General features: G+C 45.6%; 1 protein-coding gene across 2 annotated transcripts in view; it reads right to left on the bottom strand.

Annotated features, from left to right (window-relative positions):
- Nucleotides 1-236: 236 nt before the first annotated feature.
- Nucleotides 237-19051, bottom strand: part of phip (pleckstrin homology domain interacting protein) — a 28934-nt gene continuing 10119 nt past the window's right edge. Inside the window, exons 13-40 of one of the 2 annotated variants that reach the window (XM_011491448.3) lie at nt 18889-18987; nt 17168-17324; nt 16888-17022; nt 15217-15345; nt 14898-15123; nt 14674-14823; nt 13883-14066; nt 13700-13802; nt 13454-13606; nt 12223-12320; nt 11942-12149; nt 11754-11864; nt 11457-11564; nt 10838-10962; nt 9860-9942; nt 9665-9776; nt 8354-8415; nt 8102-8257; nt 6308-6428; nt 6108-6233; nt 5872-5947; nt 5713-5772; nt 4885-5037; nt 4651-4803; nt 4363-4574; nt 4047-4282; nt 2926-3069; nt 237-2844 (exon numbers count right to left, since the gene is read on the bottom strand). In XM_011491448.3, the coding sequence (XP_011489750.2) occupies nt 2150-2844; nt 2926-3069; nt 4047-4282; nt 4363-4574; nt 4651-4803; nt 4885-5037; nt 5713-5772; nt 5872-5947; nt 6108-6233; nt 6308-6428; nt 8102-8257; nt 8354-8415; nt 9665-9776; nt 9860-9942; nt 10838-10962; nt 11457-11564; nt 11754-11864; nt 11942-12149; nt 12223-12320; nt 13454-13606; nt 13700-13802; nt 13883-14066; nt 14674-14823; nt 14898-15123; nt 15217-15345; nt 16888-17022; nt 17168-17324; nt 18889-18987 (4375 nt within the window). In that variant the 3' untranslated portion in view covers nt 237-2149. The remainder of the gene's footprint in view (nt 2845-2925; nt 3070-4046; nt 4283-4362; nt 4575-4650; nt 4804-4884; nt 5038-5712; nt 5773-5871; nt 5948-6107; nt 6234-6307; nt 6429-8101; nt 8258-8353; nt 8416-9664; nt 9777-9859; nt 9943-10837; nt 10963-11456; nt 11565-11753; nt 11865-11941; nt 12150-12222; nt 12321-13453; nt 13607-13699; nt 13803-13882; nt 14067-14673; nt 14824-14897; nt 15124-15216; nt 15346-16887; nt 17023-17167; nt 17325-18888; nt 18988-19051) is intronic. The other variant, XM_023952820.1, reaches the window with a different exon arrangement.

The raw sequence follows: 19051 nt of genomic DNA, 5'->3' as shown, positions 1-19051 counted from the left end.
CAGCAACATAAAGTCAGTTCAGTCAAAGACACCGTTTCTATGGCAACCACTTTCGCCAATCGGGAGTGAGCACGTCGGACGTCACTTGAGATTCTTCTGATCGGACGAATTGAATGCGACACCTCCCACTTTTACTGAGGCATCCGATTGGTCCGTTTAAAACTTGCTCAAACGTGGTCACTCAGTCCAGTTCTCATTTATAGCCAATTGTTCAAACACAAAAAAGTGACAGTAAGTTAAAGTAGATATGGAAACACAACTGTTTATTTACTTAAAATATCGGTATGAACTAACAGGACAGCAGTACTCCCCTACACATACATTCTAGTTTTAGGATTCTTTTTTTTTAATTCATTGATATAAAAAAAAAAAGTATCCAATCTAACAAGGACAGCCTCATCAGTCACTACCCTACTGTCTCTTATCTCAACATTCCCCTCATCTTTTTAGATAAAAATATAAAAAGATGCTCCCCCGTGGACCGCACGGTTCCACCGTCACGTCCACGGCGACCTGGTGGAACCGAGGCTGTTTGGTGAAGATGTGGACGGGTCAAGAAGGGAAACAACACACCAGTTTCTAAAAAAAAAAAAGGTGCAAATAATTCCTCCAATCAAAGTCAACATGTTAGCAGTGGGCTTGCTGTGCAAAAGTTCTGCACAAATATCATTTAGTAAAACAATGAAGACCGGGAGGGAACACTCAAAAAAAAAACCAACACATTAGCCGTAGAATATATTTTCTGGAGAGCAGAGACTCCCAAAGTAATAAAATGTAATTTCACTCTCAAAGGAACAAGTCTGTATTTTAGGCCATTTTTGGATTAAAAACTCTTTACATACATTTAATAAAACCAAGTTTGGTGAATATGTGCGGCTGGGTATAAAACACAAATCCACAAAAAACCGGGACAGGAAAGACGTCATGGAGAACACATCACTATGGAAAACCTTTCAAGGAAAATATACATTCAAAAGCCACGTACTAGAACTTCAGTGCCTACAGACAGAGTTTGGCCTTGACGGATCCGTCACGACGCCAACGGTGATCCAACGATGAGATGCTGCCATCCAGTTCTCTCCAGCAACATTTACTGGCTCTAAAATCAAGAGGGGGGGGTCCTTAAAAGTCCAATTCTCTGAAACCAAACCAACTAAAAAGGAGGGAAAAAAGACGTGAAGGCACACAATCAGGAAGGTGTGTATAAGACTCCCATTTCCTTTCAGTTCAACGTTTCCTTCAGACCTTAGAAAGTGCGAGAGCATGCAAGTCAGGTGTGCGTACTGTACAAACATAGCCACTATTGAAAACCTCTATTTTTTTTTATTTTGTTTTCTCTTTAAAACATCGTTTCTCCCTTAAAACAGGTGTGTGTTGGATGGGAAGTGCGTCCCCGATCGCTGCCGGCGGATGGACTGTATCTTGGGGTTGGGAATAATTTACCACAAACTCCTTTACAGCTGCTATAAATACACTCTCAGAAGGTGGATGCGCTTATAACACGCACACTTATGGACACACCCCTCCGTCGCATCCCAGCAGGCGTCACGCCGCAGGGCGCCGTTCACGCACACGTATTAACATAAAGGCACAAGGTATTGCTAATGTTGTGGACGCACTGATCTGTGGAGACGTCCTTCCACCCATGCATCCTCTCGGTTCCTCCGTCAGGCAAGGACATAAAAAAAACGACAAAAACAGATGCTTCTTCTCGCCTATTATTCATGCAAATCGCTCACGAACACGTAAACAAGGTCTTCAGTACCGACAAGCGTACACCATTTGGTATCTTAGCGCAGACGGACAGACACGCTCAGGGCAGCCGATGGGTAAGACTTCCAGGAAAAGTACAAATCTTAGAAAAAGCTGTGTGTTTTGTATAAAATGAAAGAAGCGGGACCGACGAAGGCGGAGCTCTGGTGGACGGCCGGTCCATCTCCGCCGGAACAGGAGGGAGCCGCACCCTCGCCGACGTGCTCCGCGTTCCTGCAGGATCCAACATGGATCAATAACGCGGGAGGACTCAGAGCGCAGGAGCACGCCTCGATGGGTGTGCTTGCTGGGTAAGGGGGCGGGGTCAGCGACACGGGCCGGGCCGGGAGCTGCGGGTCTCTTTTGGCAGCTTCTTCCGCTCCTCGCCAGGCGTTCGCTACCAGCCTATAAGGTTGGCCTTGGCCTTCTCTGTCAGTTTGCGGACACGCCCCTTTGAGGAGGTGCCAAAGGTAATGGAAGAGTCCTCGAACAGCAGCTGCCTCTGCTCCTCCTCGGAGTCCTCCTCCATGTACCACGCGGACCGGCGTCCCTGGTTGCGCGTGCGCATGGACCCTGCTGCCGTCTCTCCCGCCTCCTCCTTTGGAGGCTCCCTCTGATTAGAGCTTTGAGGAGGCGTGATCTCCTCGTTGGCTCTCCTGCTGCTCCTCCTCAGTGGCGACGGCTCGGGTGATTCGGCAGGGGGAGCCGGTTCCTCAGTTCTGAAGACTCGTGGCCGACCTCGGCGTCTCTGCGTCGACGCCACGCCGCTCTCCGACAGCCCCGGCGTGTCCTGCGTGGGTGACGTCCCTCCTTCGTCGCCTGTGGAGGGGTCGAGCTCCTCATCGGGAGTCGAGCTCCTTCGATTGCCGCTCTTTGTCATCTCCTCCAGCTCTTGCTTGCTCTTCCGTCCTCGCTTCTTGCCTGGGGGGCGACCGCGGGGTCTCGAAGGGCTCGCCGGGGCCGGGATTTCTGGGGGGCTCACCGGCGACTCCGTTCTGGACTTGCGCCCCCTTCTGCCCACACCCAGAGTGACGTGGCTGCTGTGGCCGTTCAGATGGACCTTGCTTTGAGACGGGGGACTGCCGGGAGAAGCTGGGGGGCAGAAAGTCCCACGTTAGCTGAGGAAGGAGCGCCAGGCGACGCGTAAAAAAAAAAAAAAATGGCGTCACTCACTCGGCGTGTGTCGCACCGGCGTCCTGAGTTTCCGACGGGTGCTGCCACTGCCGCTCTCAGCAGGGGGGGAGGGCGCCACCTTCTCAGGAGCGGCTGGCGCCGAAGCGGAGGAGGAGTTGTGAGCCCGCAGCAAACGGGGAGACTCTGAGAACGGGACAGAAAACACAAACTGTTGACTGAGGACGGAGGACCAACAGTCACCTTCACAGTCGCCACATTTATTCCCAAAAGACGAATAAATGATGGAGCCGAGCGACTCCTGGGGGCCTGCTGCTACGCACCGATGCCGTCAGCGTGATAAAACTACAACCTCAGCGCGTTTCAATATCCTACGATTGAGATTTAATTGAGTGAAAGGAAAGAATATTGATAGTTTCTAAACGAGAACGATTTAAAAAAATGAGAGGATGAAGGTTGATCAGGCGGGCTTTACAGATGGACTTTACTTTTTGTTGTTGTTGTTGTTTCCCCACTGACATAATAAAGAAAATTTGTAAAAAAAAAAAAAAAAGTTGCACACAAAAAACCACAGAACTCCAGAAAGAAATCTCTTTTTTAGGACTTCCTGGAAGCTGAACCAAACACAAACTGTTCATCCATGAGGCATTAATGGGCCAATTTTGCCGGGACATTTCTTTCTCTTGTATTTTCATTCAAAAACACATCAATTCATTTTTTTTAAACGTTTGTTCTTGATGTTTTATTGAAATTACACCAAAAACGTTGACTTTATGTTGTAAAAACTGTCCGTTGAACCCTTTTTTCCAAACAGAATTTTCTATTTTTGTAGGATTTTACGTCTAGTGTGTGAATACAACATGGAAAAATGACAAGATACAGATGGTGTCACACAGGTGAGGTTGTGCTGATGGAAATGATACCAGGTGAGAACTTAGTCCTTCACATAGAAAATGCAGAGGTTAATTCAACGGAGGCAGAAAAGGACTAATTGCTATATTTTATACACTTGTCAACATGCCATATTTCCAAAAAATCAACTTTAGCCTTAACTTAAAGACCAGATTTAAAGGATCATCTGCTGCTGCATTCACTAAAGTTATTCTGACTTTTACTGCGGTTTGTTTCTGAATCTTTGTTTTCATTTTGTTTCTAACGCTGACCTGTTGGGTTTGAGGTGCTGAGGTGAGGGGCGTTATCTGACGAAGGCAAAGAGTGCGACAAATGCCGAGCGGCACTCCGGGTCCGCCCCGGAGTTCCCGCCTCTGCCTTTCCGTTGACCAGCTGGGGCGGCGGTTTGGGAGCGACGCCCTGCCGCAGGAACGGCGGCCGTGGCGGAGGCGGCGTTGGCTCTCTCTTTCCGTTCACGCGGGACGACACGCGTCTTTTCCTCTCCGGACTGCAGTTAGAACGGAACACCAATGGGGATTTTTCTACACTTACACACCAATAGATCATCAAACGTTTTCCTCCTGCTACCTGGATGCATTGCTGCTCGTCGGGGAGTCGCTCCGCCTCCTCCTCCTCTTCATCGCATGCCGCGTTTGCTTGTCCGCAGCGTGTCGCCTCTGTTTGTCCGAGCCCTGTCGGGTCAGTCTATTGGTCAATCCGTGGATGGCTTTATAGTCGTCCAGGATGGAGCTGACGTGCTCCTCAAACAGCGCAGAAAGCCGCAGACTCATGCTGTAAATCTGCAGATCGCAACCATTTCATTAAAAGTCCAAGAGAGGTGAAAACACGTGAGACGGGCTGGTTTGAGGCTCTCACCCGGGACTTCTTGCTGGGAGTGTAAGCTTTGGAATTACTAAAAATGAGCCGAACGTCTTTGCAGAGCTCGATGGGAGACTTGTACCTCCCTTCTGTCAGATTGCTGAGAACTGTGCCGAAGTCCATGGGGGAGTCAACGATTTGCAGGTAGTCCTTAGAAAAGAGAGGAAGAAAAAAAACACAACTGTGACTACGTGATCTCACATCTCAGATGTTCTCTTAATGCACAAGTACCGGGTACTCCTGCAGATCCACCGGTTCTCTGAAAGGCTCGGAGTCTTCACACTGAAAAATGAGGTCCAGCAGCTCTTTGCACCGCCCCTTCCACGCGTGAGGGTCGTATGATGGCGGGCGTGTTCTCCGCTGTCGTTGCAGGGGTCCACGGCTCTGCAAAACCATCACAAGTGCGATTAAGGCCACAGGAAGTGTCACACTGCCCTCATACCCCCTTAGTGGCTGAGCGGCTGCTCCACGGCCCTCACTCTATTGCCCCGCTGATCAGGACTGCATGTGATAAAGGCTTTTTTTTGTTTTCTTCAAAATTTTCAGTCGTATTTCCATAGCAACCATTATACGTTTTGCCGGGCGACGAACAAGTCTACGTACTTTTTAGAAGAATCTGCAAAAGTACATTCATTTAGCAACTGCGGTTTATTCATTAGCCACGCCCACATTCCAAATATTTACATATGGTATGCCCCTTTGTTTCATTCACCTGGAGCCAATGCATCAAATCCTCACAATATTACAGTTAAAAGCGAAGTTCAAATCTGTAGCTTGTACTAAAGGGGATTCTTTTTTCCTTTGGCCATCCCATAATAATTTCAAAACGTCCATTGGATATCTCTGACACGTGTGTTTGGGTTTTGCTAAAGATTTTGGCCCCATTCATTTTTTTGGCAGTGTCTCCTGCAGTGACGTCATCATTTTTTGGGGCTGCGAGCCGTGTGCAGAGTTGGAGTTTTTGAGGATGAGGCGAGCGTGAGATTTTCTCTCAAAGGTGCAGTGAGAAATAAGAAATGGCCAAAACTCTGAAATCATGAACTGAGACTGTTAGAAAACCTTGTGATTTCTCGTAGACGTTCCGGGAGTATTGCTGTCATCCTCCTCGTCTTCATCGTCCTGCACAGAGAGGAAGAGAGCTGCGTTGAAGAAGCTGCTTCGTCGTCAACATTAAAGCGTGTCTGGACTTGAATGTGGTGCAGAACGCAGCCTGCAGACCTCGTCTTCAGAGTCTGAGAAGGTGGCCTTCTTCATCGTTTTGTACAGAGGCATGAGGTTCGTCAGGCTTTGGTCCCTGCCGAGGAAACAGAACCAACGTGGGCTATTAAAGTCCAATCTGAAACAATTTTATCTACTTGAATAAACGTGTAGGTCAGATGACTGAACATTCTGCGTTTACCCAAACTCCTTCCATTTTTGCTGCTCTTTTTTGGTCGATAAATCAGTCGACTTACTTAACGAAGGCCAGCATGAGGTCCGAGACAAACTTGGCGGTGGTGACGATGAAGGATCCCGGCTCGTTGAACGTCTGGGCGTTGTGTTCGATGTAACGCACCTCCCACATCAGAGAGGAGAGGCGTCTGAAAGGAAGCAAAACGCGCCTGAAATGTCTCCCGTTCCACATCGGCCCGCGCCGTCCGGCGCACTCGGGTACCTGTAGAAGCGGTTGACCAGCCGACTGCGGATGGTGCTGAGGTCGGTGATGTAGGCCACCACTGTGCAGTAGGTCGGGTACGCTTGCAGGTCCACCGGAAAGGCGAAGGGCGCCGCCACGTCTGAAGAACAAAGGCAGAAAAGAGGTCACAACCAGATGGAGGACCGTGCAGAAGACTATCTTTTACCAAACTGTTTTAAAGTTACGTGAATCTATAAATATGATACATAAATTCCAAATGACTTGATTAATTGTCCAAAAAGTCCAGAAAGCATTATTCTGCACCTGTGGGTTTTCAAGCCACTGGTACTCTTTGAATTTCCTCTTTTCTCCTTGCTCATCGTTTTGGTTTGTGTGGGTGAATACTCAGCTTCATTGGCTGCGCAAGAAAGTTACTGGAGTAGAGGGGAAAACCCAGGAAAACACAGACTTTGGAGCTTCAACAGTGCTTGTTAGTTTATAAATTAATGTTCTGGAGCCTCACGAAGCCCGATTGGACGGCTACTGTCCTAAGGTACATTAAAAAACCAGACGTTTCTCAGCCCACGTCACAAGATGCTTCTCGAAAGGGACAGTCTGATGACCTCGTCGTTTAAGGACATCTATAAGTCAAGGGCTTTGTCTGAAGTCCTTCACTACTCACTACATAGTGCACTTCATTCGCTATTCTGTCTGGGTCTCCAAAACTACAATTCCCAAAATTCAGCTCCCTGGAAATCTTCCATGATGCTCAAGATTTAGCGATAGATACGTCATATAGACCACAACGCAACGCCTTTTGTCATTTGAAACAATTCAGAACACAGAAGAAGTCTTCACAAAATGTTCATATTTATTAGGTTTTGACTTTTGCACATGGTGAGTGCGTATCCGATCTGTATTCAAATCCAGGTAGTCTTCTGGGGTTTACAGCGAGTAGGGAGGGAACTCGGACGTGGCATAAGGTTGTGTCTAACTTCTAGATCAGTGTTCTTCAACCAGTGTGCCGTTTGTACTTATTGCTTTCCTTAAGTAGGGAGGGGAAAAAATCTGGGAAAAATTGGAAATTGAATAAAAATAAAATCGGAGATTTTCTTTTTAGGCCATATCGCCCAGCCCTAGTACTGCCCTGTTGGAGCCAGATGTCATCAACAAACAGTGATCGGTCGGAGTCGGTCAGATGACAACCACTCTCACCAATCAGGGGGAAGCTTGTTGAAAGTCCACACCCCTACTACTTTAAATCTGTCAATCAAATGTATTGGACATGGAGGCCAGCTGGCTCCACCTACATCTATTGAGGCCTCTGATTGGTCAGTTTACAACTTGAATAGTGCACTACAGAAAAATATCATGAAAAAAATGAGGATTATCAGGAATGTGTTTGGCTTTAAGATCAAGAAAGTTTATTCTGACAAATAGAAGGACTGATGTTTATTTCTCAATAGAAGTCTATGGGATTTTGGATTCTTGAAGCCAGCGGGCACTTCCTGTTTGGGATGCCAAGGGGGAGGGGTCAATCTGTCCAGTTCTCATATGCAGTTACAATTTGAAATTCTTCTTACAGCAGCAACATTGGAATGCTCCATTAGTTTCCACAGGGGGGAGCCCCAGCAGCTGTTTGTGTAGGAAGCAGGAACCTCTCACAAAATGACATCACCTCATCAAAATGCAAGCCTGCACCTCAGTATTTAGCTCCGTTTGGATTTTTTCTGCCCGCATATGTGATCTGGAGCTCAAAGTGATGAGCTCATAGAGTTCTCTCTGCTCCTTCAGTCAGGACTCAAACCCCTGGGGGGCTTCATGACCACGTACCCAGAGTGCAGAGCTGGTCGATGGCCTTGATGATGCGTTCGCACTCCTCTTCCCGCGTCCGGCAGCCCCACTCCCCCTCCAGAGGGACGTACAGCAGGTCCTTCTGCTCCTCTTCTGTCAGCGGGACGCTGGTGCCCAGCTCGTCTGGGAATGTGGCTGCAAGGAGTGCAGAGGGATGACAGAGGGCTTACAGTAAAGAGCAGGCCGGTTCAGACACGGAGCGATGATGCGGGCGTTTGAACGGATACCCACCATCATCAGGGATGGGCTCCATGTCCCATGGACTCATCTTTTCCGTGTCTCCATTGTCCCAGCTGCATGAACAGGAGAGTCCACATAAATCCCATTTTCTGCATGTTTATCCTTGCTTTGAATGTTGTTTGCAGTGTTTTGTAATGTGTGCCACTCAGTAGTGTTACTTCCCAACGCCTGTCATGTTGGACACCTTTCTTCAGCTGTTTCAGTACTATGGCTGCATTTGGTCAGAATTTCCTGCAAACGTCTCCAAACATGCAGTTTCATGCACAGGGTTAGAGGTCAATATTGCTGTTTTAGCAGATTGTTCTCAGTGCATTTTTGCAACCTTGTGTTTGTTTTCTAAAGCGCACTTTGTTCTGCGTCCTGAATGACTGTTGACCTATTCAACCAATCTCCTTTTGTGCCGTGTCTGCTGTACAGAATGGGTTCAGTTTGTTAAATCCACAGAAATATTCCACCTTTGCTTTCATTTTATAATACAGGATACATTTTTCTATGAAGGTTTGAACTCTGAGAGCATTTAAAGCCCCACTACACTCGTCTTCTGATCCATTTTCAAAGCGCTCCCACTGATCGGTTAGTTAGGATTTAAACGATCCAAAAGCCTGTGTCGTTTTCCAGGACATGGTTTCTGCAGAGCGGCAGAAGTTCATTCTGTTGTCAGGAAGCAACCTTGCCCTCCTTCCCTTTCTTGTTGCTGAGAGCTCTCTGTTTACACTCTCTCCCGCTAGCTTACAGTCCCTGACATCCCAAACGCACATAAGCGATGCAACAAAAACGGCGAGCAAAATTGGATCAATCCAGCCGTCCAGTTTTGGGATCGGATTTCACCTGTCACAGTTTTTTTTTTTTAAACCTAACTTAACTATTTCTTTACACAGCATCGTAAAAATACTAGAAAAACATGTTTTTTTCTCAGATTGAGTCTTTGAACAAAAAGAAAAGCATAAAAACTTTCTCCTCAGAGTTTTCAGCCGCTGTGATATTTTCAGATTTTGTCTCTGCCGGGTTCTTTTTAGGACGTAAACCTCTTTACGATGAATGCGGGAACACTGTGAGCCATCGCTGTTCCTCTCAGCCTCAACTGGAAAAAGCTCAGAGATCCCCACCTTAAGGTGAACACGACTTTTTTAGTCGTTGTAACAAACCGCTGCTTTCGTATTTACCATTAAAAAAGGTTTTTCATTTCACTTGATGACATTTCTGTTCATTTTTGATAAAGAAACACATTATTACAATATATTATTACAATAGCATTCTTTTTTTCTCAAATAAAATTGAAAGAACTCCAAAGTGAGAACACACCAGACATTATAGCTCTGGAACAAGCTGTCCGGATACTGGGTCTGGTACGGCTCCTGGCTCTCAATGGTCCCAAACCACCAGGCGTCATCGATCACTGACCGAAATCTGTCACCTGTCCACAACAAAAGCAACCAAACTTTTAATAAGATGCGTTTCCAAACAGCTCGGCGCGCGTTCGGCCAGGCTGCCGCTTACCGATGCTCCACTGCCTCCTTTTGGTGTTGTCAAACTGCTGCCGCAACACCAGGAAGTCGATGACGTCGGGCATGTCGTGGTACCTGCACCGAGACAGAAAAACAACCACAGGGCCAAAAATAAATCAGAGTGCGGTCACATTCTGTTGAGTTTTCCTGCTCAGTGTGAGAGGAACCTGCAGGCTCAGGCGGATACGGCTGAGAGGCCAATGGTCGTCGCCTTCTGTGAGACAATGACGAAACGCCTCCAAGTCAGAATCCGACTTCAAGATGGTAAGTGGAAAAAGTCTTCAAGCACCAAAAAAACTTTAGCCTTTCTTTTTTGAATCTTATAAATCTTTTTTTTTTACAGTGCGTCTAATCCAGAGATCTGCATCCTTTAAAACTAAGTGTTACTTTTTTACCATAGGATTTTGAAAGCACGACATTCAGTTTCTTTCAAAATAAAATACACCCGTGTCAAAAACTATCCTCCTTCTGCAGCAGACATGGTGCTTTCTGTCATTACGGTGCACGTCATCCCTTTTCTCCTTTTATCCAGTCGTCTAGCTACAGTAGATGACAATCGTTAATCCGCCATTTACACAGGAAGTACTAGTAAATTCCATAGTGATTTTAGATTACATTCATAACACTTCTTTTTTCTGCGCGACTCGTCTTCATACGATGAAGCACGGAACTTGTATTAATACTTTTGTCTTATAAAGGCTTTAATGTACATATTTTTGACTGTGTTGTGGTGAAAACATAGCGAGTACAGCGGAAATGTGGCTTTATTTTGAAAAACGTAGCGCGTGCACTTCCCAATCGCTCGCCTAATTTCCGCTTTAGGTCGTTTCAATTGCCCCAACTTCACAAAAAAGTGCTCCGGCTCGCCGGTAACGTAACGTAAAGACTCCAGCGGCTGCACCGGAGCCGGACTGGATGCATCGTGAGCCCAGAGTCAGACTTCAGGCCCTCATTCAAAGCAAATGCTTACTTCATAGAGAAGGAGCCTCCCGTCAGCCTCCCGGTGTCGGGGTCCAAAAACGCCAGCTTCAGGCAGCAAAGCGTTGGCAGACCCACCTCATATTTGATGCCGACAATTTTCATCAACTCCTGCTCCTGAAAAGCCCCAAAAAAGGTCAGAAAATGTGAATATTTCACCTCCATAAAGAAAAATGCGACCGTATGAGTCCTAGATCTGGTATTTATTGCAATTTAGGGTTTGTCCAACCGAGAAAAAGTGAAACAAGCTTAAATGTTTCACAAGTTTCTGCAGCCAAACTTCAGTTTCTGCTTCTTAAGGAGACTTACTTACAAGCTTCTTTGAATTTTGAATTATATCTGTAGAAAAACCAAAATTGTTTTACTTTGAAGATAAACCTACATGCTTTTCAGTTCTTTCAATGGAAACTTGACTTTTCTCACAGACAAGTAGATGTTTTGACAAGAAATGTTATTTTAAGTTTAAATTTTAAAGCAATGTTCTAACTTTTTTTAAATTAATTACTCATAAATAATGGTTTCATGTTCTCTGGATGTAGTTCTTCATGTGACAAAGCTCCAGTGTGGGTTTTATGGACGTAGAGAGTTGAGAGCTGAGCGGCGTTTCTCACCCGTAGTTCCATCTTATGCCAGGGCTGTTTCTTAGGATTGATGCTATAAATTTTTTTTTGTTTTGCCATTTCCACGTAGGCTTCATGGCCCTGCCGGAAATAGTACACCTGCACAGAAAACACGGCCCATTATGGCTTTAGAGGCATTTTTGGTAAATCTTTTACCAACAACAAAAACACGCGGCAGCCTTAAACTGCAAACTGCTTTGCGGCGTAACGGGCGTTCATGCTGGCAGCTGTGCCAGCTCAAACATGAAGCAGGTATTCGGCGGACGTGAGGAGAAAACAGGAGTGCACCTCGTCTCCCATCTGGGGGATGTAAGGACACCTCCGCGGCTCCGTGTCTGTGATCCAAGCGGAGGGAAGCCATTCCTCCAGCGTTAGCCCCTGTTCCTGAAGCTCGGTCCTCTGGAAGGGATGAAAACCACATTTCTGTCAATGATTTGAAAGATTTTAAAGGTTCGTGAATTCCCCGATTCACAAACCTTCCTCTTCTCCTTTGGCTGCTTCTTCTTTGGTATGGCGCTATCTTTGTCTGTTTTGTCCTTCTTTTTCTCCTTTTTCCCCTCCCTCTTCTTCTCTCCGTCCTCCTCAGAGCCGCTGCTCTTCTTCTTCACCTTTACGCTCTTCTTGGGCGGCTCCAGGTTGATCCCTGCGTCTGCCGTCCAGTCGGAGTAATCGCTGGAGTAGTCACTGCAGAAGAAGACGGCAGACGTCGGCGTCTCTGGAGAAGCGCTGATGCGGCTGACGAGGTCGTGAACCTTACCTTGAGCTGCTGTGGTCGTCTGGCCAGGGCTCCTTCTCCTCCTCGTCCTTCTCCTCCTCCGAGGAGTGCCCGTTGATTTGCCGTACCTCCACCTCTCCCTGAAAGCACGAAGAGCGGACAACCTCAAACTGATCTTAGAGAAAAAAAGGTACCCATAATGCACTTTTCTTTATCATTTATAAAAGACTGGTTTCGTTCATGTGCCAACAAACATCAGATCAGTGGAAGTAATCAGATATTTGCAGAGCAGATAAAATGAGCCGATTTATTTCTGAGAACTATGATGATGTCACATCCTGTTAATTTCAAAGCATCTGCCGCACTGTGAGCTAAAAACTGAACTAAAACGTTACTGAAAAAAGCAGAACAACACAGAAATGTTGCTCTCTATTTGACCTCTGCACGGAGGAAACAGTGGTTGCCTTGGAAACGCGATGCAATTCAGGGGTCTTGAGTTTTCTTTGTACTTGCACGGATAAAATGTGACAAAAAATATCAGATAAACGTGAGTAAACAGCGAGAAGAACCAGATTTTAAAGGTGCGTTCACACAGAATGCGCTTTGAGCGTCAGGGGCGACCGGATTCCACGTTATGTCAGACGCCATCAGAGGTCCCGCGGTGCGTTTAGAGACTCAGGCAACAGTGGAGCAAAAATGCTGACATGCAGCAAAATATTAGCGCGATATTTACAAAGTCCACATATCTGAACTTTGGCGAAGAATTTGCGTCCCGTCAGCTAATCAGGAGGTTTGGCCCGTGGCAAGACGATGATGTAATCAGAGTCCAAAAACGACACGGAGAAGAATCTGATCGTTCTCCTCCTGAACTTTATGATATTTTTGATGATATTTATGATATTTTTGTTATCAAGACGATGATAAAAACTTTGTCTAAATTTATTCCTATTTGAATTTTTTCCCTCCTCTGACTAATGCGAGACAGCAAGTGTCAAACTGGGTCTGAGAGAGACGGACGTAGCTTTCCTGCAGTAGATCGAGTACCTGACCGTACTTGGAGAGTCTCTGAATGATCTCATGAACCCAGACATGAAGGTTTGGTGTGAATGCAGCTTAAGGGAGACATTGGAATAGAAAGCAGATGAAACTATGGCGGCTAAACGTTCTGTAGAAATCAGATCCTGATGGGATGTTTGATTTGAAAACTGTTGCTGGAGCTTCAGAAACCTCCACACACGTCTGTGCTCAGACTATGACGGAAACCCAAACGCACCGTGGTGGTCTGTACCTCCGAGGCGCTGTCGTCATCGTCCACAGCCTCGGCGCTCTGACGGCTCGTCTCCTCTGCAGCGGCTCGGGTCTGGTAGCCGTGGTTCCCCTGGCTCCTTCTGGCCTCATCCACCACACACTCTGACGTCGGATGAACCTGTTAGAGGAGATGGAGGAGGTGAGACAGGAGCTCCACACTGATGCCGTGAATACGTTTAAAGTCATCGTCTGTGTGGTCCGGTTAGCGTACTCTGCTTTCCTTGGGGAGTGAGTGCAGCGTGCGTCTCCTCCGTTCCGACTGATAAACATTGATCTCCTCCTCCCCTTTAGCCTCGCGCCAGTTCACCTGTCTCCTGCACACGGGCACAGATCGTCTTGTAAGTGCTCTGAGAGGATCAAGCCCCGCCCACCGCCGTCTCCTTGGTGACGTTACCTGATCAAAGCGTCGTCCAGCTCGGGGACCAGCACCCTGCGGCTCCAGGCCACCAGGTCTCTTTCTGTTGCCATCTGGCTGCGAGGGGCGTTGCTGTGCATCTGCCGAACGCCCTCGATCTGCCCGCTCCGTCTGAGGCCCACGTTTGGCGGGGAGTGTACCTCTGTGGGCGATCCCACTGATCCTAAGAGAAACGAGATCGAAGCCGTGAAAATTCACCAAAACACGTAATTATTGATGAGAAAATGTCATGAATAACAAAATAAAACAGCAAATAAGCTTTTCCACAGTTGTCCAAACTCTGCAGAACGAGCAAACGAAAACGTAGATATTTTAATCTGTTCCTGGATGAATGGATGGATAGAGAGAGAAAAAGAATATTATTTTGTTCTAAACCTTTGCATTTTCATCCGTTATGTTTAGTCTATTTTAATTTTCATACAATAAAAGTAAAGGTATTAAAGTTAAATTATCTGTCACACACCTAGGTGTGTGACATTTGCTCTCCACATCCTCTGGGGGAGCAGTGAGCTGCAGACACAGCCGCGTTCGAGAACCATTTGGTGGTTTAACCCCCCCAATCCAACCCATTAATGCTGAGTTTCAAGCAGGGAGGCATTGGGTCCCATTTTTAGAGTCTTTGGTATGACTCGGCCTGGATTTGAACTCACAACCTTCCAGCTACAAGGCGAACACTCTACCACAAGGCCATTGAGCAAATGCAAAATAGTAAGAATAGTTGATCTTGATTGGTAGATCAAATAAACCTAAATAAATCTCTGCAGCCGTACCTCTGCTGGCCCGGCTGTTGGTTGCAGAAGCTGCTGCAGAGGCGTCGTTTGTGCCCAGCCTCTGGTCTTGTTCCTGCTGCAGCCGCTGGATCATGGTGTCCAGAGGACTGGGGCCGTCCACCGCCTGCTCGCTCACCACTTGGTTCAGACCTGGCAGTCAGCGGAGAGTCAGACGCCACCCGCAACCACCGGAGCGCGGAGCCAAAGGAGCAACACCAACCTACCGGAGGAAGTGACCCCCATCTGAGGAATCAGCTGCTCGTCCCTGCAGCCTTCCCTGCCAGGCACCAAGCGCTGATACCTGGGGGGGTGGGGGTTCCCGTCCACATCCACCAGGAAGGGAGGAGGCATCAGGTGTGGGGCCTGCTGCGTCTGCTCATCCAGCACGTAGTTGTTGGCGTCGCGGATCAGCGGCCGGTAGTCGGTGTGGAAGAACATCTGGTCTGCTATCTGGAGGCGGTTGAAGACGGAGATGCCATAAGCGTCTGCCGCCGCTCGTCCTGCAGCGCCGCTCGTCCTGCATCTCAACACGCATTTACTCACCTTGTCGTACTTGCTGCTCGAGCCGAAGCCAAAGATGAGCAGGTGACCGTGGGAATCCGTAGCGGCGAAGTGCTGCCCGTCTGGACTACATTTGCAGTCAAACAGAGCTCCGTGACCCTGACCCTCAATCTGTGCAGGGGGGAGGCGAAGGCAGAAAAAAAAACATAAAAGGTGAAAATGTGTTAATCCCAACTGCCCCACAGGTGGAAGCGGGCTGTGTGCGGGGTAAATAATGGTCAAACGCCAGCAGAATGGGCAAAAAGTGAAAAGCCCGGTGAACTAGTGAAGCCAAAATGTTCAGGCACATTCTACGGGTGCGCTACGAGCGACAGGTCATAGTGAACACGTAAGGGTAAGTAAGGGTGAAGTAGGTAAGACGTAGGCGCGTGGTCCTTTTCTTTTTTCACTGTCTGACTATTCTTTATTCATTTTTTGGGGAATCAGGAGGAAACGAAGAAATGATCGCATTAAAGATCGAATTTGTGACGTAGAAAACATGCGGGGCTGGCCACTAACTTCCTGCCCTGACCACATAGCAATGGAGAGAGGAAGGGGGGCGGGGTTGCTCTATACCAACAATCCCGCCCACAAGTCAGAGAGGAATTTCTACAGAACTACAGCCGCTCTGCAGAATCTGCACAATCCACTGGGAACGCTTTGAAAATGGATCAAAAGATGATCAGAGTGGGACTTTAAGATGCAGCCACTCTTCTCTACAACCCTCCGTGGGTCCATACAACCCAAAATCCTGCAGAACCCACACTCATACCCCCGTATGAGCTGATGTGACGAAGGCTTTAGCCAGCAGGAAAAGGTTTTAAGCCACAATGTTCAAAATGCTTCCAACAGAAGGGCTAATTGTGCAAAATCACATATATTTTTATCCAGTTTTTAGTTGAAATATTACTTGATCTAAGAATAGACTAACTTACTAGTAACTTTTAACTAAAATGTAACCAATTTTTTGGACAATAAATATCTTGTTGAGTCATTCGATCTTAAAAATAGTAATTTTTTGACTATAATCACCCCTCTACCCCCCCCCCCCCCCTTATCTGTCATACATCCCTCGTCTTTCCTCCTTTTCTTTTCTGTCCGGTCCAACACAAGATATTTACAAAAATAATTAGCATGAATAAAGTTTAGCTGAAATTACAAAAGGGGTTTATTTACATATATATTAGTTATATTAGTTAAACAAGTTCCTTTCCCGCATTGGATTATTTTTTAAAGCAGAAGTTTTATTTTTAAACAGTTTATTTCAGGAAACAGACTTGCCTGACGTAAAAAAAAGACTGTTTTTTTTCTTTCTTTTTTTCCACTCAGAATGCAGGATATCAGCAGAAATCCCTCCTCAGAAGTGAAGCCAGGACATTATGAAAACCTGAAATGCCAACTTAGACTGCAGAGCAGTCTAAGACGATGCAGCAACCGAGATGCAAACTTCAGGTTTAGGTTCACGTTTCAACATTTAGGTTTGCTGCTGATTAACAACGTCTGACCAACTCTTCCTGCTTCTGAGACATTCGTTTCGGCTGTCCCTGGTTACCGCGGGGACCTCAGCGAAGACAAAAGCCATCACCAAAACTCTCTGAATACGTGTATCTGACATGTTTTGCATGTGTACATTGGTACAACAGAGAACAAAAGAGTGCCGAAAAAATGACCAACCATGTTGAAATAGGAGCGGATTTTGACTCCTCTGGCCAGATCCCACACAATGCAATTCCCATCATGCCCGGCTGAGAACAGGATCCTGGGATCAAAAGGATGTGGCTCCAGGACAAACACCTCATCCTCATGACCCTGTCAACACACAGCAGAAAGATCCACAGTGCAGGAAGGTGACTGCCCAGTTTCTTTTCACAGGCGTTCGGGAACACGAGGCGCCCTGATGCTTCGACGCGTGATGGACGGAGCCCAAATCGGACACGCCGGTGAGTGTGCGTACCATCAGGACGTGGACCAAGTTCCCGGTGGTGGAGTTCCACACCTTCAGCGTCAGATTGTTGGCTGCTGTGATCACCGTGCTGTCGTTGCGATCCCACGCTACCATGGTAACCTTCAACTTGGTCACTTTGTCTTCCAGAGGAGGAGGGTTGTACTTCCTGTTGGAAGAAAATGCAAGACCAATCTTAAACTGGAGGAGATAAAAATAAAATTAGCTTTATTGAGTTTAGTTGTGAATGGCCGAGTAGAATAAATATATGAGAATAAACGTGTAAAATTACTAGAAAAAAGTCAATTTTTTAAAAGAATAAAGCCAAGGAGAATAAAGGCCACCATAAAAGAAGATATATAAGAAAAAAATTGTAATTTATTAAGTTGTACAACTATGACAGAGAAAACAAAAATTACCAGACAACAATTGTAATATTTTTAGAAAAAAAGTCTATAATTCTTTCCTGGAGTAGAGTCGTGAAATCATGAGAAAAAAGTTACAAATTATTAAAAAAGGAAGTAAAATTATGAGAGACAAATAAATTTTACACGAAAAGTGGTAAAATAATTCGAAAAAGGTCAATTTTACAAGAATAAAATTTTAAATTTCTGCCTAATTTTACAAGCAAAAAGTTGTGCTTTGTTGAAAATAAAATGTTAGATTAGGTTTTAAAATGCTTCAAGAAAGACAATCAAACACTAACCGTTGAATTCACGTTACAGAAAATTCAGACGAATCGGATGGACATCAAACGCCTCAAGATTATAAATGTATAACTTTATTTTCATGAATTTAAACTTTATTTTTGAAAACACGTCACTTTTTACACATTTTTAATTAATACATTCAGGATTTTATTCGCGTAAAATGTTTGTATGTTTTTAATAATTGTACGACTTTCTTCTCGTAATTTCACAAATTTATTCTCATAATTCTACAACTTTAATCGAGTAAAATTTTGACTTTTTCTTGTAACTTTTTCTCAAAATTTTGCTTCTTTTGTCCTGTAAAATTTAGATATTTTTAAAATAATTGTACGACTTTTATCTAATAATTTTATTGGTTTATTCTCATCAATTTTTGACCCATAATTTTGCCCTTAATCATTCCACGATTTTATTCTCATTTATTTATTTATGCTTTTTTTAAGGTGGCCCAAATACTCCATAGTAATTATCTTAATCAAACGCCTCTCAATAATAACTAGACGTTCTTAATATTATGACGTTTTTTAAAGCAAACACAAATTCTTGAAAGCAAAAAAAACGTTTCTGAAAGCAAATATTTCATATTTTCATTTGCTACTTAGAAAGTGTTGTTTGCAATGTCTTGGCATACATATCACTTAAAAAAAGTTATATATTAATCCAGAAATTTACGTCAAAGTAAACAAAAGTTTTTTTTTACCCAATCAAGTTTAGTCAAAAAATCAGCCTCTGTGAAAGAGAGTTGATTGTTTGTTGTCTACTTTATTTTTAGTATTCTTATAAATGTTTTAAGGCTGTAAAAGTCCTTCACGACACACTTTTCTCTCTTTAATAAACTCCAGAACGCATCCTAAACACATTCACTGCAGGAGACCCGGCTTGGAGGAGATGGATTGCGCCCAATCAGGACGTAAAACACCAATGTGCTTTAAAAAAAAATCATAAAAGCACTTAAAACATTTTTAAAAACAGCGAAAAATGAACAGGGTTTCTAGCGAGGGACTCGGATAAGCGGTGGCATACCCGGGTAATTTGGTCTGCATGTCCAGCAGGACGCTCTTCCAGCCCTGAGGCTGCAGCTGCCAGATCCGAGCCGTTCCGTCTCTGCTGCCGCTCACAAACCTGAAACGTCGGACAGCAAAGACTCATCCAGCTGAAAAACTCTGTTCCGCCGCTCCACACATAA

The sequence above is a fragment of the Oryzias latipes genome, chromosome 24 (assembly GCF_002234675.1).
Source record: "Oryzias latipes chromosome 24, ASM223467v1".
NCBI lineage: Eukaryota > Metazoa > Chordata > Actinopteri > Beloniformes > Adrianichthyidae > Oryzias > Oryzias latipes.
Note: the sequence above shows the minus strand (reverse complement) of the source record. Positions and strands in the feature narration are given on the sequence as shown.